Source organism: Acinonyx jubatus, chromosome E1 (assembly GCF_027475565.1).
Source record: "Acinonyx jubatus isolate Ajub_Pintada_27869175 chromosome E1, VMU_Ajub_asm_v1.0, whole genome shotgun sequence".
Classification (NCBI taxonomy): domain Eukaryota; kingdom Metazoa; phylum Chordata; class Mammalia; order Carnivora; family Felidae; genus Acinonyx; species Acinonyx jubatus.
The window spans coordinates 41,384,254-41,394,834 of NC_069397.1; the positions used below are offsets into that span (position 1 = coordinate 41,384,254).

Below are 10,581 nucleotides of genomic sequence, written 5' to 3' on the forward strand. Positions count from 1 at the left end.
TACAAGGTGTGATTATACCAAGTTGCCAACCTTGTTTTCCTCTCTGGAATGAAGGGAAGAAAGGAATTGTCCCCCAGCTCATGGTTGAGGGGGTGTGGGTTAAAGACCCTAGTCTGACTGCCAGCCTCCCCTGCGTCGGCCTCAGCCTTCCCTAAGCTGCTGTGCGTCTGAGGCCTCCAGTGGGTCTGGTGCCGCTCTGGGGGAAGGCGCTAATCTCTTTCTTCCCGAAGAAAGGCTGATCCCCTGGATCCCTGTCTCAAGGCTGAAGTGAGCAAGTGCTTTAAGAACGCCATGTTCAGCTGGCTTCTGGTTGCTGTGGGGCCCTGTTCTAAAAGGCTTTTGTGTTCCAAGCCCAGGAGCAAGAAGGGGCTAATTTGCTAGCAACCTTCCTACCTAAACAGATCCTCCACTTCTCCCTCTTCTAGCCACTGCGAATTCCCCAGCCCTGCTGACGCAGCTCAGATCTGGGACACAGCCCACCTGTGCTGGGGGGTCGTCCGGTACCTAAACCACTCCGTGCCCCTTGGCCTGCAAAACCACTCCCCACTCAGTCCTCTTGAGCCCCGCTCTCTACCGCTCACAGTCCTGACCAGCATCCTGGAAGCTTGTGTCCTTCCTTACCCTACAGGCTCAGCTCCCAGAGGGCAGGGTGGGCATCCAGTCACCTGGCACTGTTCCCGCCACTAGAACTGGGCTCCCTGGGGGTTTGTGTGGGGGTTGGAGTAAAAGCCTCCATTTTCTGCCCTCAGGAAGCTAAGGCTAAAGACAGGAGACAGCACACGGTATCTCTGAGGACTGGGTTGTAGTCAGAGCACCTTCAGGCCTGCGTGACAGACAAGAAGGCTGCAGAGGGGCTGAGGAGGTCAACACAGCCCTTCACCCTACACGTCATGACCACTGTGTGCCTCAGAAGGACGGGGACACCCACCTCACCTTTGCCCCTCTTGGCCCCACCCGGCCCATCGGCTCCCAACCCTGGGAACCCAGCTGTGGGTGCTGAGCTAGGCCGTTGGCGGGGCAATTAAAACACCAAATGGGTTCCAACAGGGTTAATCACAGCCGCATTTATAGAGGCGCCTTTCTCTGAGGATCTCCAAAGACCTCGCTGCGCATGATGTCATTCCTCCTCTGGGATCCCCCACCCTGGAATACCACCAAGAAGCTGGGGCCAGAGTGGGTGAACAGCAGGGTAAGGGCAGTGCCGGAAACAGCCCAGGCTGCTGCCACCCACTTGGGCAGGCAGATGAGTGTTCGGGCTGGCAGAGAACAAGGGCCCTCAGTCAATGCACTACACATAAGGGGCCAGCCTGCTGCCAGCCAAGCGCTTCTAAACACCACATCCAGACCTATTGTGTGCCAGGCCCTTGCTGGGCCGCAGAGACCCAGCTGAATAAATCCTGGCCCTGCCCTGGCCCAGCATGGCCGACTTCTGTCCACGGGACACTGGGCTAGGTCCTTCGCAAAGTCCGTGTGAAGTCCTCCTGGAGCACGGGGCAGGGGAGTGGCAGGGAAGGGTGAGGAGCCTCAATGAGGATGCTCTGGGCCCGAGGAACCGGGCTTCACTTTGGAGAGGGCAGCTATTGGAAGCCAGCAGACACCGTCAAGCTAGGAAATGAACCATTTTAGATCCCTCCACTTGGGTGGCAGAGCAGAGGGATTGTGGCCAGAGAAAGGAACAGCAGGAGGCTGGGCCTGTCTGAGTTAAGGGCACTGAGATGGTGACTGACAGTGTGAGAAGCAGCGCTGGGACTTTGTGTGAGGGATCAGGGGGAGGACGTAGTCGGAGGTAAGGGAGCAGGGGCTGCTGCGGTGCCAGGGAGGGGAGGAGGCGCTGCGGGCCGAGGGGCCAGGAGAGCCCGCAGCGCTGGGGCAGATGGACCGGGGCGCCGTGGGGCTCGGCTGGCCCTGAGGGGCCTAGGGGCCTCCTGCCAGCACACTGGGAGAGGTCGGGGATTGGGACAGCCGAGGCTGGGGCATCCCTTGTACCCTCCCCTTCCCCCCCCCCCCCCCCCCCCCCCCGCTTGGCCGCAGCACCAGCCAGTGCTATTTCACGGCCTCGTTCCTCCCCCTAGAGGCTCCTGGAAGGACAGCTGCTTTCTCTTGGTGAATGAGTTTGTGGTTTGTAGGTGTCTTTGGTCCTAGTCCCCAGTTGTCAGGTGGACCCCTTGCCTGGCAGGCAGGTGAGCCCTTTTAGGTGCCGGGGGATGGGGGGGCGGGGACACAAAATTCATTGCGGGCAGTTTCTAGAGATCATGCTGGCCTGCTGGGAGGGTGGGGAAAGGCTCTCACCACTGTCCGCCCTCATGTGGCCACAGCAGCTGGAGCCAAAGTGCACCATCTATGCAGTCTGGCCACCTGGGGTCCTAGTCCTGGCTCCGCTCCAAGCGGTGACCTTGGAGCCAGTAATTTCCCTTGTTAATTTCCCCTTAAGTTCCTCATCGTTAAAACCGACATAAAACCACCCACCTCAGAGGTGTTCAAGTGTGATCAGTGGCTTGATTGTATAATTTATTGTCAAAACCAAGCTTTTTACCTCCGTGAGCCAGGAAGTATGGCCCTTGGAGTGAAGATGGGTGTAAAAGTTGGGGTGCCTGGGTGGCTCAGTTGGCTAAACATCCATCTCTTAATTTCGGTTCAGGTCATGACTTCATGGTTCGTGGGTTTGAGCTCTGAATCAGGCTCTGTGCTGACAGCGAGGCACCTGCTTGAGATTCTCTCTCTCTCCCTCTCTCTCTCTCTCTCTGCTCCTCCCTGCTGGCACATTCTCTCTCAAAATAAATAAATAAACATCAAAAAGAAGAAGATGAACGTAAAGGTAATGTAATTACTTGCAAAGCCCTGTGCATATGTGTGCAGAGTTATCCCTACCACGGCAGACGCTGGAAGACCTGGCTGCATCCTGTCTCCGCCTGCCCGTATCTCCTGGGCTGGGCTCCGCCCTCCAGCCAACATCTGAGAGGCGGGGGCACTCAGGCTCTTCCTCCCTGTCCTGCCCGTCTCCCAGATTGACTGTTTCACTCCCCTCGGCCCTTGCCAACCCAAGATGCTCTCTCCAGAGAAGTAGGGGATGCTGACCATGAAGTTCCGTCCCGGATGGCCTCAGCTGAGGGCCACTGCCCCATTGGGAGGCTGTCAGCCGGGGCAGGCGTTGGCCCAACACCTTCTCTGCACCAGGATCACGACTCTGGGCAAGCGGTGTTTACTAAACCAGCGAAGGACCTATTTATAGCCTCAGCTGCTCTTCTTGCTGGGTCACGAGTGAGGGGCAGGGTGGCTGCTCAGAGCGAGGGAGGCAGTCGGCCTGAGGGAACCGGGCTGTGCCCAGCTGCCACTGCCCAGACCCCTGGGCCCCTCCGCATGGCAGAAGAGACCTTCCCCTTCACCTCCTCCGCGCTGCGCGCGCTCCGCCTGCAGCGGGAGTGGCTGGAGTGGGAGGACCGGCGGCGGGCTGCGGCCCAGCAGTGCCGAAGCCAAAGGTGCCCCCCCAGCACCCGTGCCCGACTCACCAGGCCACGCCGCTGCTGCCGAGACCCGGCCGTGCACAATGCTCTGTTCTCCGGTGACCTGCCACAGGTCCAAGCCCTGTTCCAGGATGAAGACGCTGCCAACATGATTGTGGAGACTGTGAGCAACCAGCTGGCCTGGTCAGCTGAACAGGGTAGGGAGCACCCAGTGGGGCAGAAGATGAGGGAGGGTAAGGGGGTGGGGGCGGGGGTGGGGAAGAGGACAGCCTTGGCCCCGCTGCCTCCCTCCCGACCACAGCCTTGACCATTCCTTCCTACAGCCCATTCTAGCTCCCTCCTAAGCAGAGATGAAGCGTAGTTAGCGTTTTGTGTGTCTTTTCAGAGTTGAAGTTATATTAACATATCAATTACATGGGAACAGTTATTCTAATGCAATTTTTTCTCTGAATACATACATACACACACACACACATATTTAAGGGTTTTTTTTTAAGTTTTTTTATTTTGAGAGAGAGAGTCATGTAAACATGATCGCAAGCAGGGGAGGGGCAGAGAGCAGGTGACGCAGGGTTCAATCTCACAAACGTGGGATCATGACCTGAGCCGAAAGCAGGAGTTGGACGCTTAACCGACTGAGCCACCCGGGCACGCCTAAAATTTTATTTTTAAGGATTTCTGCTCAGGTCATGATCTCATGGCTTGTGAGTTTGAGCCCCGTGTCTGGCTTTGTGCTGAGCCTGCTTGGGATTCTCCATCTCCCCCTCTCTCTGCACCCCCATCCCTGTGCACGCGCGCACATGCACCCACTCACTCTCTCTCTCTCTCTCTCTCTAAAATGAATAAACGCTTTAAGATTTTTTAAATAAAATAAGTAAGATTTTATTTTTAAGTGATCTGTACACCCTATGTGGGGCTCAAACTCACAACCCCAAGATCAAGAGTCACGCACTTCACTAACTGAGCCAGCCAGGCGCCTCCACATAATATTTTAAGTAGATGCATAAATTATATTGTATGAGTGTGCCATGATTTATATAACCAGCCCCCAAATAGACTGGGTAGATAGGGTTCCTTTTTTAGAAAATTATTTTAAATAGCAATATGATGAACATCTTTGTGTACTTGCCAGAGAGTTTCCTTAGGTGCTATTCTGACCCGTGGGTTTGTCTGTGTAAACCAAATACCTCAACTGAGATCGCCCTGCTCTTAAGACCGACAGAGATTGCCTCAAATCCCACACATGGATCTGGGGGCTCAAAATCCTCGGAGAGCTTATGTTCTCACAGTCACTGCCAGCGTCAGACTCCTGCTTGGCCTTAACTGTTAGAAATGTGACCCGACCCAGGGTATCCTGGTCTCATCCTGAAGCATATCTATCCCCAAATGGAACTCGGCCTTAATTTCAATCCTAATAAAAAACAAAGCATGCTTTACCCCAAATTTGGCAAACCCAGGAATCTCCTTCACCGTAATGCAAACAACTTACAGTTGGATATTAGGCATCTGTGTCCTAAGCCCTTGGGGGTGCCTGGTTGGCTCAGTCGGTTGAGCATGTCTGACTCTTGATTTCAGCTCAGGTCATGATCTCACCTAGGATCAAGCCTCGAGTCAGGTTCCACACTGAGCATAGAGCCTGCTTGGGATTCTCTCTGTCTCTGTCTCTCTCTCTCTTTCTCTCTGCCCCCTTCCCCCACTCTCGTGTGTGTGCTCTCTCTCTCTCTCAAATAAAAATTTAAAAATTTAAGTAAAATAAAATAAAAGGCTGTCTCAATTTATATTGAGTGAGCCCCTCTCCGTAGGTACAGCCCTGCACAGCGTTCGTGCTCAGCCAAGGGTGCAGAGGGAAGGCCAGGGTCAATTGCATGCCACAACCTGCCCTGCAGATATCACATACCCTGCCCCCAACACTGCCTCCTCTCCCCAGGGTTCTGGGTGCTGACGCCTAAGACGAAGCAGACGGCACCCCTCACCATCGCTGCTGCCCGAGGCTACACTGACTGTGCCCGCCACCTGATCCGGCAGGGAGCTGAGCTGGATGCCCGGGTCGGAGGCCGGGCAGCCTTGCATGAGGCCTGTGCCCGGGCCCAGTCTGACTGTGTGCAGCTGCTGCTGACCTTCGGTGCCAAGGCCAACGTGTTGTCCGAGGAGGGCACGACCCCCTTGCACCTCTGCACAGCCCCTGAGTCCTTGCAGTAGGTGCCCAGGGGAGGGGTGTGTGTGTGTGTATGTGTGTGTGTGTGTGTGTCCAGCTCACATGGCCGGAAGAAGGGGAAACACCTCACAAACACATGTCCTCACAACAACCTGGGAGACAGGTGTCATCCTATGGGTGAGAAAACTGAGACTCAAAAAGTTTTAGTAACTTGTCCGTCATGTGAGCTAAGCCCTGGGGGCAGAAGCCTTGTTGTTTTTTTGGAAAACCTATCCCAACCACAGTCTCTTAGCCTCTATGCATCCTCTGTAGCCAAATTCCTACCTGTTTTAAGTCAGGCATCAAGAAAGATGTAGCCCAGTGTTTCCCAACCTTAGTACAAGCCCCAGCCACACACACACCTCCTCCTCCCAAATTTTAAGATCGACAAGTTTTTCCAGGGGTCGAGGGTTGTGCCAAATGAGTGAAGGGGAGGGGGAGATACAGGTCTCCAGTTACGGAATGGATAAGGCAGGGGAATAAAAGGCACAGCATAAGGAACATCGTTATAGGGATGTAACAGGACAGACGGTAGCTACACTTGTGAACATAGAATAATGTATAAACTTGTCAAATCACTAAGTTGTACACTTGAAATTAATGTAACATTGTGTGTCAACTATACTAAAAAAAAAAAACAAAAAAACTTAAAAAAAAAAGATTAACAGGGTTTTGGCCCCCCCCCCTACATGACAGTATTCGTACTTTTCCAAATCAGGTCCCCAGCCAGGGCTGGCAGTGGTAGGGAGTCAAGGGCTTCTGGGAGACACTCCACAGCCCACATGCTGGGGACCTCTCCCCAGCTGGATCCAGATCAGCAATGGACCCAAGTGATTCTAAGTTTCCATCCCTTTCTTGAATTCTTATGAGCACATGGTGCACTTTCCAACCGACTTTATCCTTTTAAGTGAAACTTACTGAAACCCTCCTGAGTGAGCGCTCCAGTGTTATTTATTTATTTTTCATTAAAAATTTTTTTTAATCTTTATTCTTTTTTTTTTTTTTTTGAGAGACAGAGCGCGAGCGCGGGAGGGGCAGAGAGAGAGGGAGACCCAGAATCCAAAGCAGGCTCCAGGCTCCGAGCTGTCAGCACAGAACCCGACGTGGGGCTCCAACGCCCCAACCACGAGATCATGACACTTTAAGTGTTATTTAAGTGTAGTATTTAGAGACAAAAATTAGCCCATGATTAGAACTGACCGAGGAAAGAAAATTTACGGATGACTGGGCTGCTACTCCATTCTTGGCCACGGAGCATGGAGCCTCCTGCATCTGTGAACTGGGGGGGGTGGGGGGGGGCTGGAATACTGGCCATTTGGGGGAGGGACACTGACACCTGGTTATCAGGGTTTTGCTGGGGATGCCGGATCTGCTCCTGGGCTTCCAGTGGCTCCCATTCTGGCTTTTTAATTATAAATTACTGTTAGTTTAATTGCATCATTAATGGAGTTTGTTTCGTGTTTGTTTTACCCCGTGGTGGTTAATGATGTATGTTTGCCTCAACAGTGTTCTGGCCTATAATTTTTCCAGGGACTGGAAGACCGTGAAACACGTGCTCCCTAAAATCTGGGTTTTGTTGTTTTCTCTAGGGGAAAGGAGAGCGGGTGGGTCTTCAGGTGCCTTCCTCTGCTTGAGTGGATATCACTGGTCCAGAAGGGTGGTCTTCCAGGTTGGAGGCATGAAGAAGAAAATATTAGGACTTCTATTTCTTTTTCTTTCCGTCTCATACTCTAATTTTCTATGCGTAACATTCATCAAGGACACAGTAGTGGGTTTTCAAAACATTTTGTGCTATCAAAATGTTAGGAGACCACTGGCAAGGGGATCAGAACCAGGCCCTGGGGCGGGGCGGCGGGCGGGGTCCCAATCCGCTTGGGGAGTCAGGTTTCAGAAACAAAAATTAGCCCATGATTAGAATTTACTGAGGAAATAGATTCTGGGAGGAACTGTCTGAAGCAGTGAGTACTAATTCTGACGCTGCCTCTAACTTGCTGTGGGTCCTTGGCCGTGCTGAGCCCTTTCTTGGCTGAGGTTTTATCTGAAACCTGGAGATGTTCCTGGTGACATCGATAGGCCTTGAAGCTCTGCCGTCTGTCCTGGGGCTTCTGTGAGTCTGATGGTGCACACCACGCTCGCTTCCAGCCTCTAGGCCAGCGGGATGGGAAGCAAGGGGGAAGGGGATGACCGCAGGCCAGGCCTTGGTCCCTCAGCATTGGCCTCTGGGCCTTGCGCCTTGCCCCCAGGTGCGCCAAGCTGCTGCTGGAAGCGGGCGCGACTGTGAACTTGGCGGCGCAGGACAGCGAGATGACACCACTGCACGTGGCGGCGGCTCGCGGCCTGGAGGAGCACGTGGCCCTCTACCTGGAGCACGGCGCCAACGTGCACCTGCGCACCAGCCAGGGCGAGACGGCCCTGAACGCGGCGTGCGCGGGGGCCGAGGGCCCAAGCAGCTGCCGACGTCACCAGGCGGCAGCGCGCCGGCTCCTGGCGGCCGGGGCAGATGCCCGCGCTGCCGGGCGCAAGCGCCACACGCCGCTGCACAACGCCTGTGCCAATGGCTGCGGGGGCCTGGCCGAGCTGCTGCTGCGCCACGGGGCCTGCGCTGGAGTGCCCAACGGGGCGGGCCACACGCCCATGGACTGTGCTCTGCAGGCCGTCCAGGACGCCCCCAACTGGGAGCCCGAGGTCCTCTTCTCAGCGCTGCTTGACTACGGGGCCGAGCCTGTGCGCCCTGAGGTGTGCAGGGAGGGCCTGTGCAAGGAGGCCCGGGTTGGGTGGGGAGCTCACGGCTAGAATTCCCTCCCCGGGAAGAGGGGGACCGAGAGACTGAGAGCCTGGCTCTGTGGTCGTCTGTCCCCACCTTGGAAAGGACCACTGAGGGCTATAGGGGAGCGTGTCTAAGGAGAAGAGAGCTCCCAAGGAGACTGGTTGGGGCCAACAGGTTGCAGCCCACTTGAAGGTGGGGTAAACCGAGGCATGGGAAAGAGTGGGGAGAGACTCAGACTTTAGCCTCCCAAATTTGGGTGTGAATGGGGCTTCGGCTTCGGCTGGGCTTGGGTCTGCCCTTGGCTGGGAGAGCCATGGTGACCCTAAGACCCTCTTTTGATTCCTAGATGCTGAAACACTGTGCCAACTTCCCTCGGGCCCTGGAAGTCCTGCTTAATGCCTACCCTTATGTCCCATCCTGTGATACCTGGGTGGAGGCAGTGCTCCCAGAGCTGTGGCAGGTAAGCATGTCCACCCCAGGGGCACAGCTCCTTCCTGGGCTCTGGGGGAGATGGAGAGGAAGGATGAGCCCCAGGCCTTATCCATCCGGGATGGGCTTCCCAGGGCCCTCCTCCCCCCGGCACCTCAGAACAACCTCTAATCCCACACACCTCTCCTGCCTCTGTCACTTGTGCCAGCACGGGCATTTATCAGCGGGCTGTGTTGGCATCTTTGGAGTTGGGCGTGGGTACAGTCATGGCTGAGACCCTGCCCTACAGCGCGGTCCCATCTCCCATGACCCCTGCCGAGCCTCTGGGCTCTGAATCTGAGTCTTTCAAGATGCACCAAACACCTGGGGCGGGGGGGGGGGGGGTGCATGTTGCAAATGCCCCCGGGGCCCCCAGCTCTAGGTCATCCTGAGAGGTCAGAGTCAATGGTACTGGGCCATCTGATCCCGTTCCACTCCTGGCCTAGGAGCATGAAGCCTTCTACACCTCGGCCCTGTGCATGGTGAACCAGCCCAGGCGGTTGCAGCACCTGGCCCGGCTGGCTGTGCGGGCCCAGTTGGGTGGCCGCTGCCGCCAGGCCATCGCCAGCCTCCCACTGCCCCCCGTCCTCAGGGACTACCTGATGCTGCGTGCTGAGGGGCGTATCCAGTGAGTCCCACGCCAGCTCATCCCTCCCGCGGCTTCCCGAGCTGCTTGCTGACCTCCAACCCCACCCGGGCTTCCGCTGTCCGATGGGAAGGTCTGCACACTCCGCCTTCACCCACCTCCATCTCCTTTGCTTACGTGGATGCCCCCCCATCCACCCGGCCCCCAGGCCAGGAGGAGGGATCCTTGTTGTTCCCCCCATCCCCTGCCACCCGTGTCCTTGTCTGGCCCCGTCAAGAGTCACAGACTCTGCCTGTACCTGCACTGCCTCTGCCCGAACTGCCTTTGTTGCTTGACGGGAAGACCTCGCTGCCTGGTCTTGAGACCCATGCCCGGCAAGGATGCCGGAACTCCCTTTGGGAATCACAACTCTGATCATGCCCTTCAGCGGCTCCTCACTACCTGCAGGCTAAAATCCAAATTCAGTAAGATTGATACATCTTCCACCGCTGCCTCCGCCAAGCTCTCTGGTCCTCTGACCCACCCCCCCTCCCCTTCTCCCTCTGAGGTTCCTGTGACCCAGCCTTAGCAAACTTAGCAGCTGGTTGCTGGATAAGAGCCACGCTGCTTCGCTTCCAGGCACCTGTATGCGCTGTTCCCTCTGCCTGGTGTACCGTTCCCGCATTTTTTTGGCCTGGTCGAAGCTGAGGACAAAATAGCGCTATCAGCCCAATAGCACGATCTCCTCAGAGCCCTCTTTGGATTGCACTTTTAAAAATAAGAGCCTGTGTCTGCATCGGCTTGGCTGAGACCAGGACTGCATTCCTGGAACAGGCATTTCAGCAAATGGTTGTTGAGGAAGGAATAAATGCGTGATGCCTGGGACCTGTTTACGGTCGTGCCCCCCTGTGCCCCCTGTGCAGTGATGCATGGTGTCTTAAACAATGGTCACTACACTTGTGGTCTCTAAGGGCCTGTGACAGGAGGACAAGCCACCAGCTGTCCCCCTTCTCACTTCCTCCTCTGGCCCCAGAGTCTAAAGTACCATCATTCATCTTTAAGAGGAACCTTTTGAGCCAAAGCAGTTTTTATGAATGCAAATAAATGACTTGTGCCCAGAATCAAA

At 55.5% G+C, this 10,581-nt stretch overlaps 1 protein-coding gene across 1 annotated transcript; it reads left to right on the plus strand.

Moving 5' to 3' along the window:
• The first annotated feature begins 2,825 nt into the window (after positions 1 to 2,825).
• ASB16 (ankyrin repeat and SOCS box containing 16) lies at positions 2,826 to 10,581 on the plus strand. The gene is made up of 5 exons (XM_027048870.2): positions 2,826 to 3,658; positions 5,389 to 5,656; positions 7,899 to 8,391; positions 8,769 to 8,882; positions 9,337 to 10,581. The coding sequence occupies exons 1-5, from the start codon at positions 3,094 to 3,096 to the stop codon at positions 9,520 to 9,522; spliced, it is 1,626 nt and encodes a 541-aa protein (XP_026904671.1). The 5' UTR covers positions 2,826 to 3,093; the 3' UTR covers positions 9,523 to 10,581.

Excerpts from the sequence above, each read along its gene's own strand:
- ASB16 (XM_027048870.2), top strand. The coding sequence starts at position 3,094 with ATGGCCTCAGCTGAGGGCCACTGCCCCATTGGGAGGCTGTCAGCCGGG. Across the intron at positions 5,657-7,898 it reads ACAGCCCCTGAGTCCTTGCA|GTGCGCCAAGCTGCTGCTGG; the intron begins GTAGGTGCCCAG and ends CCTTGCCCCCAG. Across the intron at positions 8,392-8,768 it reads CCGAGCCTGTGCGCCCTGAG|ATGCTGAAACACTGTGCCAA; the intron begins GTGTGCAGGGAG and ends TTTGATTCCTAG.